This window comes from Poeciliopsis prolifica, unplaced genomic scaffold (genome assembly GCF_027474105.1).
Source record: "Poeciliopsis prolifica strain line A6 unplaced genomic scaffold, Auburn_PproV2 SCAFFOLD019, whole genome shotgun sequence".
In the NCBI taxonomy this organism is placed as follows: domain Eukaryota; kingdom Metazoa; phylum Chordata; class Actinopteri; order Cyprinodontiformes; family Poeciliidae; genus Poeciliopsis; species Poeciliopsis prolifica.
Genome location: NW_026562394.1, coordinates 4,569,929 through 4,590,117, shown reverse-complemented (window position 1 = coordinate 4,590,117; position 20,189 = coordinate 4,569,929). Strand labels below are relative to the sequence as shown.

The window sequence follows — 20,189 nt, the reverse complement described above, 5'->3', positions numbered from 1 at the left end:
TTACAGTCTCTTAGAGAAATTTCAGGCTTTATTGTGGAGTACAAGGACACACACACACAAACACCCACACACGCACGCACACACACAAAGCTCTTTTACTTTATGTTAGGGTGTTCATGTGCAACCTTTTCTTTGGGGTAAAATCCATGAACAGACCACATCCCCTGCTATTCAAGAGAATTTCCTTTTTATGTCCAATGAAGAGGAATGAGTGAATGTGTGTGTACTCTCATAGAACATATCACAATCAGTCTGCTTTGTGGCTGCTATGACTCATCGTTATTCACTTTCTTTATGGTTAAATGTGAAAAATGCATCAAAAAAAAGATAGTTGTACGTTCTCTTATACTGTGACGTTGCCAGTTTGTTAGCTGGGATGCAAATATTCTGAAACGTCTCCACAATTCTTCTATTTAACTCAATAAATTTATATTTTTAATCGCTTTGGCTTGAGATTTTCTTAAGACCAGAGTAACACCATCCTCGTACTTCAGTTGCCTTTAATGGTACTTTATGACATTTTGGAAACAATCTGCACGGTGATAAATGAGTGAAAGGCTGTATTTATACAACCAGAACAAAAATAAAATGAATTACATCCAAGTATTCTTGCACGATAGAATAATCTGGTCCAATTCAAGATCCAATTAAGAATCTGTGACAAAACTTGAACATTATTTTCACAGAGTCGACATAAATTAAACATATTTGTACTCACTCAAATGTTCAGCTTGAATTCATTTATCTATATGATGTCAATTGACCGCAACTGCTATTTTAGGAAACAGGTCAGGTGTAAGTGGACTCAATCATTCATTGCAATGTAAAACCATCACTCACTTCCATACAGTTGAACTCAGGTTCAAATCCAAATACATTCATTTCAAATCAGCATATGTTTGCGTCTAGATATGTTCGTTTAAATGCTGAAACTTCCAGTATGTGAGTTTGTGTTTTGCTATCTATTTCCAATATTCATTCACCTCAGACCTCGAAGGAAGCGTCCAGTGTGAAGCTGGCTCACTGGAGGGCGCTAACACAAAGCTGCAGGTAACAGGCAACAACTTGGGAAAGGAGGAGGCCATTCAATAGCCTGTTTTAGCCACTGTTAGCTAGCCCGGCGGCTAACGAGCAAGCTAAAATATCAATTGTAGCTTAATGACGCCTGTACTGATTAGTGATGGCAAAAGAAAAGTGTTCACATATCGAAGCAGGTGAGTGTTGGACGCCCCGTTAATTCATCACTAATACTTCTGAATTTCCGGAGTTTGGAATTGTGTACATCAGCTGGTAAGCTTGGCAACCAAGCGCAGCCAGACGCTAGCTAGGTTAGCACGCTAGCAAGAGGCTAACAGCAATTTGTTTTTCCAGAACTGTATTACCTCATTGCCAGATTTCTACAGTCTGGGCCTTGTAAAAAGGCAGCACAGGTAAATTGCCATATTAATTTTATTTTAAAGCGGCGTTGTTGGTTTAAACGAACCGCAGCGCTAGCCTGTCGGGCTAACTGTGTGTGTCTGTTGTTAGATTCTGATCGAGGAGCTGGAGGAGTATGAGGTAAGTTCAGATGGACCTTTCTGTTCTTCTCCTGTGGGGTCTCCCTAATGTTGCCTATCTGAACCTGTCTGTGAGAAAGTCCGTGTATTTTTGGATCGCTGTTTAAAAAATGAGCGCGTCCTTTTGCCGTGTAGAAACTGTTAGCTCTGTGATCTCTCTAACGGGTTGTTTTTAACTTTAGTTGGTTCCGCAACGATGGAGTTGGGACGGGAAGATATTCAAACGGAGCTTCCAAGACTGGGTGAGTTGCAATTTTATAGATATTTTTTAATTAAAAGTGTATTGTTTTGTATTTATTTTTAATTGCTTGTTTTCTATTTAGCTTGTGTCAGTTTTTTAAATTAAATTCGCAACTCGAGATATGCGAAGAGGGGATTCGTTTACAATAAGGAGAAAATATTCAAGATTTATTTTAATATAGGCCTGTTGATAAATAACTAAATGCTGGTTTCGCTATTGTGTGGGCTTGTGGGCTGGCAGTGTCGAAGCAATAGATTGTGATTGGCTTAATTTGATACAGAGACTTGACGATCATCTTTACAAGCCAATCAAATCGCTGTTGTATCTGCTCTCTACCCGGAAGAGTTGAAACGAACCATTTGATTTGCTGTGAGCTCCCAAGGCCCGCCTTCTCTATTTCCACACTGTTCTCTTTTTGATTTTCGTTTTTTTTTTTTTCGTTTTTGTGTACGTTCTTTTAGATTTCTGTTGTGTTGACAAGTAATTTCCTTTCTAAAAGCTTCTTTCACTTTTTGTACTCTCCATTTTTAACACGTCGCTGTCACTGCAATTGCAGCGTCTTTTCCCATAATAACAATTTTCACATGTGCGTAAAGGCTTAGATATGGTGCATTCACTGATCAGATGGGCTTCTTAGTTTTCAATCAACCACAGAACTGCCCGGTCACCTCTAGTTTTAGCTGTTAACAAGTAAAACTTTTTTTTCTAGTCATGTTTACAAATAGTTAATAAAAGAAAGGAAATAAAAATAAGTACTAGTAGATGTAAAATTTAGAAAATTATAGAAGCAAGAGCATACTTACTCAGTCATTCACAAAGTTGATGCATTTGTTACTTGTCATGGAGTGCAGCTGAGGCAGGTGTTGCCGTATCTCTCATCCAGGTGGCTTTGAACCAGCACATTCCTGCAGACTATCTGCTTCAGGTGTGTCGACGGATAGGTCCTCTGATAGAGAAGGAGATCCCACCTAGTGTTCCTGGAGTCCAAACACTCCTGGGGCTGGGAAAGCAGTCGTTGCTTCGCACCACCAAAAGTAAGCTTGTGTTGTTATTCTTTTAAAGTCTGTGTTTTTTGTGCTTTACCTCTGCTGTTATTACTGAAAATTTCTATCATGTTTCTATGATGAAGCTATTTGATTTCTATGTGTTTGTAATAATTGTTGGTTACATTTAGGTTGTACCCACAAAGTATGCCGCGGCTCAGCTGTGGCTGCACTGCACAGAGGACGCCCACCTGAACCACCAGTTGTCTTTGGGAATGTTCCCAATGTTGGTATGTAAACTATTTAGTTAGTATGTACCTGGGCAGTTAAGAGTTTAAAAAAAAGATTGTATATGATTATCAACATTATTACAATTTTCCTAAGATCACGTGTTGAGATTATTACAATAAAAGGGTGAAGAGTGAGCGGAAGCAATAAGCAGTTTTTCTGCATTTTATAATTTATCAAAGTCATTGATATAATAATTTATTACTTATATTTGCTTCTAAGTGTTTAACTTCATTTTGAAACAGAGAGCCTCTATCCCTATGAGACTATCTCTATAATGAAAACATTTAATAAACTTCTAGATTTGCAAACATAACTTCTAAAATTCTGAGCAGAGACACTTCAAAGAATCTGCTTTGTTAAATGAAGAAATCTGTTGCTGCATACTTTCTGTCTGTTGCGACCTGTTTTTTAAATTGTGTCGAGAAAATAAAAATGCTGATACTTGAAAATGCACTGATACAGGAAATGGCTGCAACATGCATGTCATCGTTATGTTTGTATCAGCAAACATAATAATAAACGTACAAACATAACAATGTTTGTACGTTTACAACCTGCGTCTGCATTTTGATGTGCGTTTTTGCTAAATAAATGATGTGAGGGTTTAATACGTTGTTTGTCATTGCCTTTGTTTTGGTTCTGATATGTGAATCGTTGGTGTTGAAAATACCTGCATTTTTATATTTCTGGTGCCTTCTCATGATGAATCTACTGTGTTTTCACAAAGTGCCAATCATGGGTGCTCGCCAGGCCACAGGTACGGCTCGTTTCAGCCAAGTCCTGCCGTCTTCCTCCTACCAACACATGAAGATCCACAAACGGATCCTCGGCCACCTTTCTTCAGTTTACTGCGTGGCCTTTGACCGCACCGGTCGGCGGATTTTTACGGTGAGCAATCTTCACTCGCGTCATTTTTTTACACGGTGTTTCACCTACATCAAGTTGGAAACAGTGTTTTTCGACTCGGTTTAGGGTTCGGATGACTGCCTGGTAAAAATCTGGGCCACAGACGATGGTCGGCTCCTCTCCACGCTCCGCGGCCACTCGGCTGAGATCTGTGACATGGCTGTGAACTTTGAAAATAGTCTCCTTGCATCCGCAAGCTGTGACAAAGTCATCAGAGTGTGGTGCCTGCGTACCTGCGCGCCCATTGCTGTTCTGCAGGCTCATGCAGCTTCCATCACATCCATACAGGTGATGCCACTGTTGCATTAATCTTTAGAGGGGGAACGGCTTCAGAATAAGTTATAAGACGTACACACTTTTTGAGTCTAAAACCATCTTGTATGTTTTTAGTTTTGTCCTTCTGCCAAAGGGACGAAGCGATACCTTGCATCAACAGGCGCAGATGGTATGGTGTGTTTCTGGAAGTGGCACTCTCACAGTATGAAGTTTGAGTAAGTATTCGTGGCTCTATTCCAGTGGTCTGCACCTTTACGTTTCCAAGAGCCGTTTTTTAATTCAGTCCAGCTAAATAAGGCTCATGTGTGTCACAAATGTGACATGACCTTTTAACAAAGAGCTTTTAATTTTTAATGAAATGTTTACTAAAATAAAACTCTTATTCTTAAAGAACTAACATTTTATTTCTCTCTCTTTTTTTAAAGGTTTTTAAACAAAGAAAAATTTAAACATTTTCTGATAATGAGAATAAGTACATTTTCTTCTGTAGGGTGTTGCTATTATGTGGAAAAAAAAATTTCAAACAGACAAATAAATGGCTTAAATATGTTACTGGTACATTCAGTGTTGTAGAAAGTAAATCCAATTAATCCATGAAAAACGGTTAACTCTTAAATTTGTTGTTCTTACAGCTGAATTTAAATATATCATCTGAGCCAATAATGGTTCAGATAATTAATGGCTCAATAAATACAATAAATAATAATAAAGTAATGATAAAATAATGCAAAAATTAAAAAAATAAATGCTAAAATAAAATAATGGCTCAAGGAAATTTCAAAAAGCTACTTGCGGCAGGTTGCAGACCCCTGATCTATTCCAACATGTTAAACTCCGAAGTTTTATTTATTTAAGCTAAATTATCAACAATGTATTTGTTGTTTTTCCTCAGTGATCAGCCGGTTAAGTTTGTTGAGCGGTCACGACCAGGAGTCCAGGTCTCCACTTCCTCTTTCAGTAGCGGTGAGTTTATCTAAATGTGTCTTTACGTTTCATTGTTGAGGTGGGCTTTGTCTAACTGTTTAAAAAAAAAACTGATTGAATCCAGACCAGTTGGTATGAAGAACGGCAGATGCCTAAAAATGTCTTTTTTAGCCCCCTAAGACTCCACTCCCTTTGGGTCCAGGGTACTGCATGAGGGGAGCATGATGGGAGTGGCTGCTTATCTATGACATGTCGCCTGCATGAACCTGCAATGTTTGGTTCACATAGATAATATGAAAGCAGAGAAGATGACCTTACGGCAAACTGTAGACCAATCAGCCTTATTTACTGTAACAATGTCGGTCCTTTGGCTATTAAGTCCTGAAATAAACCACCTCTGTTCTCTGAAACGACCAACAATAAAAAATGAAGGAAGAAAAATGTGTCATGTTCAGCTGTTTTACATAGATTGGTACATCAGCTGGGGAGGAGCACACAGCTCCAAATTGCACGTAAAGATTGGGCTCCGTGAGAATAAATAAAGTTTCAAGATTTTTTTAGGCAGAAATTTAAACAAATAAAATGTTTACACTTTCAAGGGGCAATGGAGAGACGGGTAGATAATAAAGCACAGCGTATGGAGTCTGTAAAATACTTTTATAAAAATCACAGCTGAAATTAATGGCTGATTTGTGATTAACTTTGTTTTTCTTTTATCAAATTTGTTTAAAGTCACCATTATTTCACAACCTTGGGTATAAACTACCAGCCTCATGTAATTAGAGACTGGATAATCTTGCATTCTGAAATTCATACACTCTTTATAATTTAGGATGCATAATCTAATTTAAAAAATTAGCCTCTTAACCGGCGGTAACTAGGAAAACGATTGGACACCAGCAGAATTTAAATAGGAGAAAAATGCAGACAATTCAGACAACCTAGATTTTTCCCATGAATGTGATGCCGCCAGTTAAGGGGTTTGGCTTTAAAAAATATATAAGCCATGTTTTTCTAAATTGATGTATATGTCTTTTATTTAAATGCTTGTGTGTGTGTGTTTTTGTCTCTTTAACTTTATTGTGTTTTCTTTTATTAGGTGGCATGTTTATGGCTACGGGCGGCACAGATCACATGATCAGGGTCTACTACCTCGGTGCAGAAACTCCAATGAAGGCGTCTGAGCTGGATGCTCACACCGTAAGAAACAACCGTAGTTTTCTCATCCTTTTTTGGTTGTTTTACCTCATCAATCTAATGTGACTAATTTAAATTCTTTACCACTACCACTGCATGTGTGTCCAGGATAAAGTTGTGGTTGTCCAGTTCAGCAATAACGGTGACAGGTAAGAAGTTGAGTTTCAGAGACAGCTTTTCATTGTATTTCTGTGGTTTATCTGACTGTTTATTGTATGTGTTTCCAGCCTCAGGTTTGTGAGTGGCAGTCGTGATGGCACAGCGAAGATCTGGCATTTTCAGCAACAGGAGTGGAAAAGCATTACTTTAGACATGACTGCAAGGCTTCCTGGGTAAGAGAGTCTGAAGTATATTAAATATGGCAGATGCTCTGAACGACATTTTTGTTATTTTAATGTTTCATGTCTTTCCGATAGAACATCTGCTGCTAATGGGGACGATAAAACCAAGCTGGTGGTGACCATGGTTGCCTGGGATCGCATCGACAGCAACGTCATCACAGCAGTTTCCAACTATATGCTCAAAGTGTGGAGCGCCACCTCTGGCCAGCTTCTGCATGTTTTGTCTGTAAGTAGCCAACATATTTTAATCCTGCGGATCCTTTGGGATGTTGGGAAAATGTCACATGGCCAGCAGTTGTCAGCAAGTTTTCATTATGTGTGTCTACTGCCTTTGTTAGGGACATGATGATGAAGTATTCGTACTGGAAGCCCACCCCTTCGACCCCCGCATTATGCTGTCTGCAGGCCACGATGGCAACATTTACATCTGGGACCTGAGCAAAGGAGTCAAGATAAGAAATTTCTTCAACATGGTAACTGACCAACTTAGAGAGTTGCTACCCCTAGTAATCAAGTGTACATCAGCATTTGGTTGATGTTGGTGTCTTCTTCCCAGATTGAGGGCCAGGGCCACGGAGCCATTTTTGACTGCAAGTTCTCAGCCGACGGACAACATTTTTCCTGCACAGACTCACATGGGCATTTACTCATTTTTGGCTTCGGCTGCAGCAGACCATACGAAAAGGTATCAGCCTGTCGACTTGTGATCTGTGACTTCCTCTTTCGCGAAAGCACAAGAAAACGGAAAAATTTGGATGGCGGATTTTCTCCTGATGCTCATTTGAATAAAAATGTAGATCTCACAATATGCACACGTCTCATACTTTCGTACACAGAATATTATTCTGAGGAATGTTGAACAATTATTATTTTATTTGAAGCCCACGCTTAATAAAAATCCAAAGTGGAAAATATTTTTTTACTGTTACTGTTTTTTTTTTTTTGTCTGTTTGTTTTTTGTTTCTATGTTTGTTTGTTTTTTACCAGAAGTCATGTCATTGTCAGGACATTCATTATAACTATGGCAACTTTTCCCAATCTCGTGTTTTCTCTTGTTTCTTTGAAGATTCCAGACCAGATGTTCTTCCACACGGACTACCGGCCTCTCATTCGGGACTCCAATAACTACGTCCTGGACGAGCAGACGCAGCAGGCCCCCCACCTCATGCCGCCCCCCTTCCTCGTAGACGTCGATGGAAATCCTCATCCTCCTAAATGCCAGCGGCTCGTCCCAGGAAGGGAGAACTGCAAGGAGGAACAGCTGGTACCTCAGCTCGGATACATGGCTAACGGTGAAAGATTTTTAAAAATCACTAATCACTGAAAACTTTCCTGACGCATCAACAGTGGGTTAACTTAGGAGATCTGACTGCCAGAGTTTAACCAGCGTTCTGCTCCATTAGGTGACGGAGAGTTGGTCGAGCAGGTGCTCGGACAGCAGACGGCAGAAAACGGCGAAAGCCTTTTGGACAATCTCATCAGACAGCTGCAGAACGAGCAGGATGGACGGCAGAACGCAGAACGACAGGCCGACGCAGAAATGGGTCAGTACTTCCTCTTTATACACTCGCAAGCAGTTTGTGGGATAGTTTCACTTGCAAAAAAAGTGACTCGAACTCTAACTGAATGAATGCTTTAGCAGCCATTGAGGCGGAGGTGGTGGCCTCTTCTCCCGGGGCGGAACCTCGCCGAAGCGGCCAGGTGGACGGAGTGTGGCAGATGCAGCACAACTCCCTCCGCAGTCAGGTTGCCACGGAGAGGGACCTGCTGGCGTGGAGCCGCAGAGTGGTGGTCAACGAGGTGCCTCATGGGACATTCAGGTGAGCCGGGTGTATTTCGGAGGAATTATATGAAGGACGATGTCTAGGTAGCATAAAATTGTGAAACTGGGGGAAAATATTAATCTAATTCAAAAGATCACAAACAAATTTGGTCTATTTCACAAATTTAACATTTAAAAGTAGGAAGTTGCTGTTAAATGAAGCTATTTTTCTGTCAATATATAATGTGTGAATCAAAACATGGAGGTGGCAGCATCATGCTGTGGGAATGGTTCTCCTTATGATGGCATACTTGAGATGTCTTCCAGCTCTAAAATAGTACTGAATATGCAACCGAGGATGATAGTCAGATTTTTGTTGAAAATGAATTTATAAATTATTATATATACAAAACATTTAAAAAAAGATCTAGCACAACTGCATTTCTTAAACAGGCCCACAGTTTTAACATTTTTTGGGCTGTTTTTCTAATTTGAGAAGTAAGATTTGCTTTTGAAAATACATAGGTCAAGGTTTGTGATTCTAATTACTTAAAAAATTAAGACAGTTGCAAAGATCAATGGTTGGTAAAATCGGAGTCTATTTTTTGTTTTTTTGGGATATATACATTTTTAAGAAGTTATTTATCTGTCAAAACATGGGAAAGTGTCCATCTCCATCAATCACATCGGCTCCACATCCAAAGTGGAGCAGATGTGCTCCACTTTAAGATTGAGCTCAGGGGGGGCCGCTCAAAGTCCTTCAGAGGTCCTCAAATGGCTCCCAGGCCGCACTTTGGACACCATGGATGCTTTAACTTCTGTATATCGCATTATACTGTGTTGCGGTATTATGTAAAATCCAAATTGAAGTTGTTGTAATTTGGCAGAACTTCAAGGGTTATAAATATTTTTACAGGGTACCGTGTTTTAAATAAATGTTTTAATTCTACAGTGTATTTTTATTATTGTTATTATTTTCCTTAGAGTCCTGGAGGAATGCAGACAAGCCAAAAGTGACATGGAGTGTTCTCTGTACAACGCAGAGAGAAGAAAGAAACCAGTAACCTGCATCCTGAATGTACGCTGTACCTCCAGTCCACTTTGATCCCGACTCAGAACGAACATCTATTCAAATCTTTTCATTTAAAAAAATTTTTTATTTATATTTCAAATTCGCTAGAGCGATACTCTCAGTTCCCGTCTGCGTTCCCTGCGCCCGGCGAAGAAAAAGCAGCAGCGCCACTCCTATCAAACCCGGTCCGCTCAGGTTCGCCGGCCCGGAACCAGAAGGCGAAATCCCAGCAACAGGCGGAACTCGGAAAGCCAGATGGACTCGGGCAGTGGAGACGTATGCCTTTCAGAACCGGACATAAAGAATTTGTATTCGCAGCAACGTTAAAAATCAAAGCTGAATATATTTTGCGTTTTCAGGAAGCAGAGCAGGCGGATCATTCTGACGGCTCCTCTGAGGATGAAGCCCAGTGGCAGAGCGAAAGCAGCTCCAGGTAAACATGCTTGACCGAGCAGCGTTTTCCCCGCTTACCCATCATTCAACTAACATCTCCCATCTGGGGTTTACAGCGACTCTTCCAGTGACTATTCTGATTGGACGGCTGACGCCGGGATCAACCTCCAGCCGCCAAAGAGGCCAATCAGGAGGCCTGTCCTGCCTGCGGGTTACAGCAGCTCAGAAGAGGAAGAGGGCGGCGATGAGACCAAGGAGGCGAAGAAGAGAGAGAATGAGAAGAAGAAAAAACCCAAAGAAACTAAACAGGTGAGCGCTAACAAGATGGGCTCCTGTGGCATTTACTGTAAAATTCTCTTTTGAAAAATAAAAACTGTTTCTATGGTTTACTCAGAAACCCACTTCTTCTCTGGCCGGGCTTAAAGCAGAGGAGTGGCTGCCGCCGTCATGGATAATGGACACCATCCCTCGCCGTTCTCCTTTTGTCCCACAAATGGGAGATGAAGTGAGATCCTTTTCCCTGATGTTGAACAAAACTACACATTGCACTGCTCACGATTTAATAAAGGCTCTCTGCTCCCCCCGTCCAGCTCATCTACTTCAAGCAGGGCCATCAGGCGTACGTGCGGGCCGTCCGCAGAGCCAAGGCCTACAGCATCAACATCCAGAAGCAGCCGTGGAACCGGCTCAACCTCAGGGTGAGGATTCGTGGAGGCAGCAGATATTTTTTATTGAATTTCTGAACCTGATACTTCAGCCTCCTTTGAGTTTTTGTTGATTCAAAAACAATATTTCCTCTGTTTTACCTCACAAAACATGTTCATGTTTGAAATTTTTAATGAAAGTTCACTATGCAGAACATATACAACTCTGTTTACTCCCAATAATTGAACTTAACTTCTAGCGGGCCGTTAAGATGTGTTGCATATTTTTTTATTCTTTAACTTCCTCAGGACCAGGAATCTGTGAAAGTGGTTGGAATCAAGTACGAAGTGGGACCGCCCACCCTCTGCTGCCTAAAGCTGGCATTTTTGGACCCAGTCTCAGGAAAGATGACCAACGAGTCGTTCTCCTTAAAGTGAGCAATGAAAGGCGCTACACGCAGCTCCTCGCAGAAAATATTCACACTCCTCAAATTTTACCCACTGTAGCCACAAACCTCAATGTATTTTGATGGATTTTTATGTGACAGACTGTCATAAAGAAGGGCAGTAGTTGGAAAATGGATATGAAATGGATAAAAAACTTATCATTTGCAAATATTTTGAAATAATTTAACATTTGTCGTCACTTAAAATCTCATTAAAACACCAAGGCTTCTGTTTTCAACATGATATCAAGTCTGAAAAAGTTCAACAGGTATAAACGCTTAACACTGTAGCATCAACAGCTGATTAAAAGGCACAATAAATGTCAGGGTCTGCATTTCACCACCTTCCCCGTCCATGTTTCCAAGGTATCATGACATGCCAGACGTCATCGATTTTCTGGTGCTGCAGCAGTTCTACAACGAAGCTAAAGAGCGCAACTGGCAGCCAGGTTTGTTTGTCCCCAACAGATTTTATTTTATTTATTTTTTCTTCCAATGGGTTTTACAATTAATTTATGTGAATCCCAGTATTTAACAAACACTCCATCCCCTCTGCAGGGATGAGGTTTCGTAGTATTATTGACGACGCCTGGTGGTTCGGATCTGTGGAGGACCAGGAGCCGCTGCAGCTGGAGTATCCTGACAGCCTGTTTCAGTGCTATGCAGTGAAGTAGGTTTAATGTGCACAGCTGCTGGAAGAGCGCTGCGCTCCAAAGCCATGTTTGTCTTTGCTTGGATCATTTCAAACGTTAAACACAGAGCTGTGTTTTATCGCACTGACTCAGGTGGGATAATGGTGAGCGGGAAAAAATGAGTCCCTGGGACATGGAGCCTATTCCAGAAGAAGGTTGGTGATTATTTATCTGTTTACTGTGGAAACCACATGTTGTTATAAGCATTTAAAAAAAGAACGCATGACATTTATTTCCTCGCTCTCTGACTGAATCGGACTAGACTTTTTTCATTTCAGGTCAGGCAGGACGTTTGCTAAATGCCAAAATAAGTGAAACATATACACATATTTTGTAACTGTCTCTAAACACAGGAATTTACATACACACAGATTAATGTTATTATGTATTTTCTAGGAACATAGTGCTATTTTATTGCACAATCAAGTAACTTGCCTTCAGTTGTTAAAAATTTTTACCAGTTTCAAATTTTACGTCACAATTTGACACCTTGAAATTGGGGCTCTGTCGCTTTAAGAAGCTCTAACCCTTCAGGCATTGTTTTTGATGAGAGAATGACATAAGATATGTTTCTTACATAATAATACCATAACCCATTAAAAAAAAATTCCGGATGATGTCGTCATGGCTTTGTAATCTTGTAATAGGTCAATGAAGAACATTTGATTTATCGTCCAAAAAGTGAAATTAGAATATTTTGCATCTCAACAAATTAGAGTGGAATGAATATTTATACGTCTGATATTTTGTTTTGGTTTTTTAAATAATTTTTTTTGGGTGTGTGTGTGATTTCCATCAGCTGCTTTGCCCGAAGAAGTGGGGGACGGCGTAGAGGTTTTGGAAGAGGAGCTCCAAGCTCTACTCTACCGACCCCAGGAGGGAGAATGGGGGGCTCACACTCGAGACGAAGACTGTGAGCGGGTCATCGACGGCATCGATCAGCTTCTTCGGCTCGGTGAGCCTTCAAGCAGTTCTGACATTACAGTAAAGAGTCTCTGCTTCCATATCTTTACCTGATCTGACACTGGTTTGCTCGCAGATGTAGCGAAGGCTTTTGCCTTGCCTGTGAACCTCCAGGAGTACCCCCTTTACTGCACCGCCGTGGCTTACCCCACTGACCTCAGCACCATCCGCAGACGGCTGGAGAATCGCTTCTACAGGTGAAGGGGAAAAAAAGCAACAGAAGTTCAGGTTTTGCCGTGAACACAAAGTCTCTCTGAGTTCTCGACTGACGTATTTTTCTCCTACAGACGGATCTCTGCGTTGATGTGGGAAGTGCGATATATTGAGCACAACGCTCGCACTTTTAATGAACCCCAAAGCCCGATTGTAGCAGCTGCCAAGGTGGTTACTGATGTTCTTCTCCACTACATTGGGTAAGATGGTTTTCAGTTTTGAGCCTTCAAAATAATAAAAACGTCTAGAATTTCCATACTAGGTCATAAACAACACATCTTGTTTTGTCTTGCTTTGATTTTTAGTTTTTCTGTCGTCTTTTTTTATGCTGCATTCAGTTTTTCCACGGTTACAGTAACGTGTTGTTTTACACTGCAATCAAACGACAAGGCCCACAATGCAGGACAGCAGAAAGTGCCAATGAAAAATGTTTGTTGTTGATTGTTAATGCTGCGCACAACAGAACCAAAGTAAAGATGGAGTCTGGAAACGGGTGCGAGTTTTCACTTAAAATATTCTGTTCGTATTTAACATCTGAGTTACTGATTGCTGAGTTTCCAAAGTGCTGAGAACAAAAATGAAAGTTTTTTTATTTTATTTTAAGTAATCCGGTTGATGCTGAGCTGGACTGAGTTCATTCAACTCCTAAATATTGAGACTACTTGTTGCATGATTTGTTTCATCACTGCCTGCATAAAAGGTGCTGAACTGAGGTCTATTTTGTCCTCCGTCATTAAGAAATGTGTTCTTAGTTCTGATTGCTGTACCTATAGAAACGTTTCAGTACTGCTCTCCTTGTTAATATAACCTCCCAATACTTTCATTGTGCAAAAGTTTATATTTATTGAGGTTTGCCATAAAAACACAGAGTGCCAACCTATTGTTTAAAATGAAATAAGCAAAATATGGCAAAAATCCTGGTTGAAGTAATTTTTTTTGAGTAATAAATTCACTTGATTTGTGGCGAGGCATTAAAAACTGGTGTTGAGTGACTGTCTCGTATATAGAAACCTGACTAAAGTTGGTTTAATACAAATTTGTTTATATTTGGAAACAAATTCAACATGTGCTCTACATTGTGCTGGTCTTTTTCACACAAACTCTACAAAATGCAGTGAAGTTTATGGTTGTAACGTGACAAAATGTGTAAAAAGTTGAAAGAGCAAGAATACTGTATAACACCTCTTTCTTCACCTGCTTTTCTCATCAGAGACCAGAGCTGCACTGACATCTTGGATCTGTATCACAAGATGAGGTCTGAGGTCAGCAGTGGAGGAGAAGCTGAGGTAACATGTCTCCTTCATGAAACAAGGGCTGTTTTTCTTTTAGGTTTGTCTTTTCGCGCTGACTTTGTTCTTCCTTCACAGATCGACATCGATGTGGACTCTGACACTCCAGGGACATCGGCAGGACACCGGGTAAAAACTAGGACACTTCTCCTAATAAGACGTTGGACTTGTTGATGTTAAGCATTTCAGTGAGGTTCATTTGGTTTCTTCTAGGGGAATCAGCCAAACTCTAAGAAGCGGGGCGTGGATTTTGACGTGAAAGCCTGGCGAGGTCATTGCCGAGAGCTGCTGCGCCGGATGTTGGCCTCCCCCGACTCTGGGCCGTTCAGGCGGCCTGTTGACCTCTTTGAATACCCGGTAAAAATCCCAAACGACCAACTTTGAATTTTTTAAAAAAAATTATGAGAATACAACTTAAAGCACGTTATAACTGCAAAATTACATCTCCTCAGGATTACCGAGACATCATTGACACGCCCATGGATCTGGGCACAGTGTCGGAGACGCTAGTGGCTGGAAACTACGAAAATCCCATGGAGTTTGCCAAAGATGTGCGCCTTATTTTCAGCAACTCTAAAGCTTACACACCTAACAAGAAATCACAGGTAAAGCAGGCCAAACGTAGGAGAAATTGGAACCTCGTAAAAATAAACAGAAGTATCCAAAGTCTAACATAGTACTGACGACGTTTTATGATCTTTTCTGTCTAGATCTACGCGATGACTCTCAACTTGTCTGCCTTTTTTGAAAAACACATCATCTCCATCATCTCTGACCACAAGTCTGCCATTCAGAACGAGCGGCGCACTCGTCAGAGACTCAGCTATAGAAACAGGTTGCACAATGGAGGAAACTCCCCACGAAACAGTCCATCCCCGAGGTACAGTGACCTTCATTATAAAACTACAATCCAAACAAATTGTCTTTTTTTTTTTTTTTGATTTGTTGACTGGAACAAACTGGAATAGTTGTACTTAAGGCGATCCCAGCTAATCCTCGCCAAAAAGAATTTAGGTTTCTCAAGCATTCAGGTGCCCTTGTCTTTAATGTGGCTGTTAATGATTTCTAAATGCTGTTTTTTTTACATTTAGCCCTAAAGGGAAGCACAAATCAGGGAAAGTGTCGAAGCTCAAAAGATCTTCGGCCTCTACGAAGAGGAGTTCTCAGAGAACACATCAAGGTATGATAGTGATGCTGTGCTTTGCTGGGTTTTCTTCCTCCTTTATCCCGTGTTTATATTTGCAGCTTATATTTAGTAAAATAATGAATAAACACGCTGTCGTTCTCATGCCTTATTTGGAAACGGGACCATTGCACTCCGGAAGTGAAGGGGGCGCTTGTATTCACGGAGTGCCGTTTTTATTTTCTTTTGAATTCTTTGATACGTCTTTATCTTTAGGAAGGAGTTTTGCTCTCAGCATGTATTTGAACTTCTCTCTTTTATTGACTTCAGCGCAGCTCAAAGTTTTTAACAAATTCTGTAGCTTTCGGTGTACTTCTAAATCTGCTCCGTAGTCGCATCTTTTCTGGCCTGCTACTGCCTCTGGTGGCGTGGGGGTGGAAACACAACTCATCTAATGACCTTACTAAATCAGAGTACCACAAAGTCTTTATTATTTACTCTTAATTTAGGCATTTCTAGTACCGTAAAAGATAAATTATCTTCTGAAACACCATATGTTTCATTTCCTTAAAGATATAGATATACATAATGTAAAACGACATAAAGCACGGTTGACCACAGACCGTACTGTCTGAACATCTGTCTGTACACGAAGTGTTTCATCTAGTAATTTTCTATTCAACAACCTAAGAGGTGGTTCTTTTGTCATGCTATACATCCAAGTTTAATAATGTGAGAAAACTACCACAGTTTTCTGTTTAATTAGTCAGTATGCAATACAGCTGACATGAAATTACTTTGAAGTTTCAATTGTTTTTGTTGCTTTAATTCAGCATATTATGAAAAATGTAGCACTTTATTTAATGGAGTGATACAAGAGAAAATTAAAGTTTTTAAGAAAATAAATGCCTATCAACGAATCATTAAGTAATCAGTGAGGTCAGTCACCTTTAGATTAACTCATTCGTTAATCTATTAATTAATCTAACCTGTCACTTTACACCTCAGAATACCTTAATTTCTGGTTGTAATGTGAGAATATTATTGTTAAGTGCTTCCATGTGCATTTACTAATAGTTGGTAATTGTCCTTGTTCAGTTCAGCACAGCAGCAGTGTAGCAGAGGAAGAGGAGTCCTCGCCTTCTTCAAGTTCAGAAGAAAGCTCTGAGAGAACAAACGAAGGGCCTCAACACCTGACCCGCAGCCAAGCAACTCCTGTGAAGAAATCAGGTACGACGAGCATTTGGGTTGAGAGCCGTCATTCTTTTCAGCTTCGTGTCAAATGAACGTTGCGGTGCGGGATTGACCTTTGGCCTCCTGGCTGTCGCTTTAGGGTACCACCGAAAGCTGCATCTGAGTAACGGCTCCAGACAGCAGCTGCAGCGCGGTCAGGAACCGCTGGAGTCTGACGACGATGACGAGGAGCAGGGCTCCGGCTCCAACAGCTCCTCCTCGGAGTCCTCCTCCACTTCCTCGTCCTCCTCATCCTCCTCTTCGTCCGACAGCGAGAGCAGCTCAGACTCCGAGGTGGAGAAGTACGCGGAGGGCGGGGGCGATCACGACTACAGCAAAGCCCCGTGTCTGTCGGTGCGCCTCTCGGCGAAGGGAAAGCTGGCGCCCTCAGGGAAACGGAAACTGATGGGAGGGCAGGACGTGGCCCAGAGGACTAAACGAGCACGGGTGCAGCTTCCTGCGAAGGAGGAGGAAGAGGAGGATGAGGACGAGGACGAGGAGGAGGAAGGTGAAAAAGAAGAAGAGGAGGAGGAGGAAGAAGAAGAAGGGGAGGAAGAGAACCAGCCACACCAACAGGAGAACGTAAGACATGTTGAGGAAGAAGATGAAGAGGAGCCTGAGGAGGAAGAACCTGAGGAGGAAGAGGAAGAAGAGGAAGGTGAAGTCTCTGAGGTACAGAGAGTAGCAGCATCAGCAGCAGCAGCAGCTAGGGGTCATAGAGGCGGCCTGGGTAAACCCGGGCGTGTCAGCACACGGAACCAGGGCCGCAGGACGGTCGTCTACAGGGACGAGTCGGACGACGACGGCCAGGGGTCAAAGGACGACCCGCTCAACCTGGGCATGTCCCGCTCAGGACGGGTGCGGCGCATGACCGAGAAGGCCCGGGTCAGCCACCTCATGGGCTGGGGTCACTGACCGCCTCGCACCTCCTCAGACCTCAGTCAACACAAACTCTTCAACGCCAGGAAAACATCAGGGATTTTTTTTCTTTTTCGTTTCTTTTTTTTGTACAGGTGTGTGTATATACTATATAAATATCTATGGTTCTGTTTATCTGGACTCGCTGGTGCTCATTTACTGTTGCCACGGATTTTTGCTCCCTGGATAACAGAGCTAGTGTTCAACACAGACCCTCCCACAGCTGGACTAACTCACCTTCAGCCTTACTGCTCTCCTGCTCCTCTTCCTCCTCTTCGTCATGTTCGGAGCTGAAACACTAGGCGATCTCTTCGTCGCCCCTCACACCTCTTCACCTACTGTTCACCAAAGAACGATGTGAAGATGCCAAATACACGGTGCTCGTACTGTTTGACTTGTCGTGTTCGACGGAGAGCGATCCAGCAGCAGTCACTCGTTCACGCGCTGACGACACGAGGCGCCAACGTGGTCCAGGGTTCCTACACAGTCTGGAAAAGTCTGGAATCTTTTTAAAGTATTCTCCAGGTATTGGAATGGGATGAAAACAGAAAACGAAAGGAAGAAATCTTTATTAAAAAATATTTTAAAGTTGTTTCCCTTTCCATTGTTCTCTACTTCATATCTTGTCTTTCCTTCCTTAATTTTTCTACCTTTCTACCTTGTGCCCTTCCTTCCTTGTTTGTATCCTTACTTCTTTTCTCCCTTGTATCCTTCCCATGTTTCGTCTTTGTGTCCTTCCTCCCTTATATCTTTCCTCTTATTTCTCCTATCCCTCTTTTTTCTGTCCTTCCTTTGAAAATAATTGAGGCGATTATTTTCAAAGGTTTTTTTTGTAAATCCTTCTCCATGTGAAAAGGTCGGTACCATAAGTTCAAATTATTTTCTTTTCATCTTTTAAAACATGAATTGAAATCTGAATTTGGAAATTGTGGAATTTTTTTTAGATGGGGAAATGTGTAGGAACCCTTATAATGTGTCTCATCATCTGATCTCTTTTTTTTTTTTTTTTTTTTTTTTTTTTTTGAGCACATGGTTTGCAGCTTTTAGGGGTCAAGCAATACCTGGAAATAATTAGTAGGAAATTTCACCTTTGTGTCCACGATCTGTGACTGTTGAATGTTTTTTTATTTTCCCCTACTTTTTTTTTTTTTCTTTGAGCACCACATTTTTTATGGTCCGTTATTGCGTGAAATATCTTAAGTTTTTCTTTTAGGAAAATACCTTTTATTTTTATTCCTTTTATTTCCTGATTTGTGTGAAAAAAACCACTCCATCCTTTATTGGTGTGCGCTGCGTCTAGACGTTGCTCCTTCTGCCAAAGCAGATGGGTCCTTCACAACTCTTCCACGTAAATATTTATTTTGTTTTTGCTTTTTTTTTTTTGCTATTTTATTACTCTTGTTTAATTTTGTTTGCTATGTTACTAGTGATAAGGAACAGATATTTGCACATTTACCTACTCCTCGTGGCAGCTGAGTAATAAAGAGAGAAATTCGACATAAAACCTCATATTTGTGTTAAACTGTGCCAGCAAATTTTTAATTTTTATTTTAAGTGAACAGTTTAATAAGACTTTACTATAATTGTTTTGCAACTTGAGGACGATTGAATTTTTTTTTTCTGATCTAATTTGGATTTTGTTTTTATGATTATTTTTCAGAATTCCAATCGGCGTGGCTTAGATTTTGTTTACGGTCTAAGATCACCTCGATTATTCCTCCTTGTTTTTGTTGGTTTCTTTTTGCTTCGATGTTTACATGCTCGCAGCCTTTAAAGCAGAGTCCAGTCAGGAGAGATCTGGAAGAGATGACTCGGGCTCTCCTTTCAGCACGGGGTGCGTAAATCCAAACACGCTTCCTCAGCCCTCGACGCGCGGTTGTGAGTGAGAGCGGGGCGCTTTGTTCTCGTCAGGTCGCTTCGAAATCAAACACAAATTCACATCGACACGTCGGGCGTCTCCGGCGGCAGCATTAACTCGTGTTTTTGAGATTGTTTTGGTGGACCGCGAGATGATTCTGACTTTTGAGTCGCTTCTTTTTGAGAGGTGGAGCTTAGCGTTGCCTCCAAGCATCAGATGAGATGATGACGAATACAACGTTCTGCTCTAGGTGGAAACAAAAAGGCTTACATGACGATATTTTTTATGAATGTTTTGATTGTATGTGTTTTATTTTGGGGTTGTTTTTTTTTTTTTTTTTTTTGGTTTTTAAATAAAACTGTTGAATTTCCTAAAGGAGGTCTCGATCATTGCTTAGTCCAGGATTTTTATGGTATCGATCCGAGATGTGTGTGCAAGCCCAGCTGAAGCTCGAAGGAGAAGTTCAGCGTCGCTCAGGTTGACTCATCTGTTGCTTCTACAATTGAAAATCTACTGGAGTGCTGGAAGAAAAGTAACAAAAAAAAAAAAACACTGTCAGTTTTACTATGACGCAAACGGATCAACTTGAATGTACTCTTTGTGGCAGCGTTAAAGCTCTGGAAGCAGAGGCTGAGTCAGCCGAGGAATAAACAAATTTACGCTGTGACGCACTTTGAGCCGCCACGCCTAGCAGAGCTGGGAGGTAATTGGAATAAGCATGGATTCGTACATCAACAAAGGTCAGAGTGCAGATCTGTCTGGAGGAACATGTCAACAGAAAGGCTGACCTTTAATTTCAACAAGAGGAGTTTTTAATGTTACTTAAAAATGCAGCAGATGTTGAACATCTGGCAAATTATTCATGAAA

General features: G+C 41.1%; 1 protein-coding gene across 2 annotated transcripts; it reads left to right on the top strand.

Moving 5' to 3' along the window:
* The first annotated feature begins 906 nt into the window (after positions 1–906).
* On the top strand, positions 907–18,055 carry brwd3 (bromodomain and WD repeat domain containing 3). 2 transcript variants are annotated; one of them, XM_055043990.1, is made up of 40 exons: positions 907–1,214; positions 1,372–1,430; positions 1,528–1,557; positions 1,739–1,798; positions 2,681–2,831; positions 2,972–3,070; positions 3,799–3,959; positions 4,044–4,265; positions 4,368–4,468; positions 5,146–5,216; positions 6,277–6,377; positions 6,483–6,523; positions 6,602–6,706; positions 6,791–6,941; positions 7,054–7,188; positions 7,272–7,400; positions 7,782–8,007; positions 8,119–8,259; positions 8,358–8,535; positions 9,462–9,555; positions 9,658–9,825; positions 9,909–9,982; positions 10,059–10,251; positions 10,337–10,447; positions 10,533–10,640; positions 10,896–11,020; positions 11,399–11,481; positions 11,591–11,702; positions 11,818–11,879; positions 12,524–12,679; positions 12,764–12,884; positions 12,975–13,100; positions 14,111–14,186; positions 14,268–14,318; positions 14,403–14,546; positions 14,642–14,794; positions 14,900–15,069; positions 15,281–15,369; positions 16,411–16,542; positions 16,646–18,055. In XM_055043990.1, the coding sequence occupies exons 1-40, from the start codon at positions 1,181–1,183 to the stop codon at positions 17,458–17,460; spliced, it is 5,358 nt and encodes a 1,785-aa protein (XP_054899965.1). In that variant the 5' UTR covers positions 907–1,180; the 3' UTR covers positions 17,461–18,055. The 2 variants fall into 2 exon arrangements, with proteins under 2 accessions (XP_054899965.1, XP_054899964.1); XM_055043989.1 differs by having other exon boundaries at positions 8,355–8,535.
* Positions 18,056–20,189: the final 2,134 nt, after the last annotated feature.

What these genes read in the sequence shown, in the direction of transcription:
- brwd3 (XM_055043989.1), top strand. Translation starts at nt 1,181, where the DNA reads ATGGCAAAAGAAAAGTGTTCACATATCGAAGCAG. An exon ending in CTGAGCTGGATGCTCACACC is followed by an intron (nt 6,378 to 6,482) that starts GTAAGAAACAAC and finishes ATGTGTGTCCAG; the next exon opens with GATAAAGTTGTGGTTGTCCA. An exon ending in TGGACTCGGGCAGTGGAGAC is followed by an intron (nt 9,826 to 9,908) that starts GTATGCCTTTCA and finishes TTGCGTTTTCAG; the next exon opens with GAAGCAGAGCAGGCGGATCA.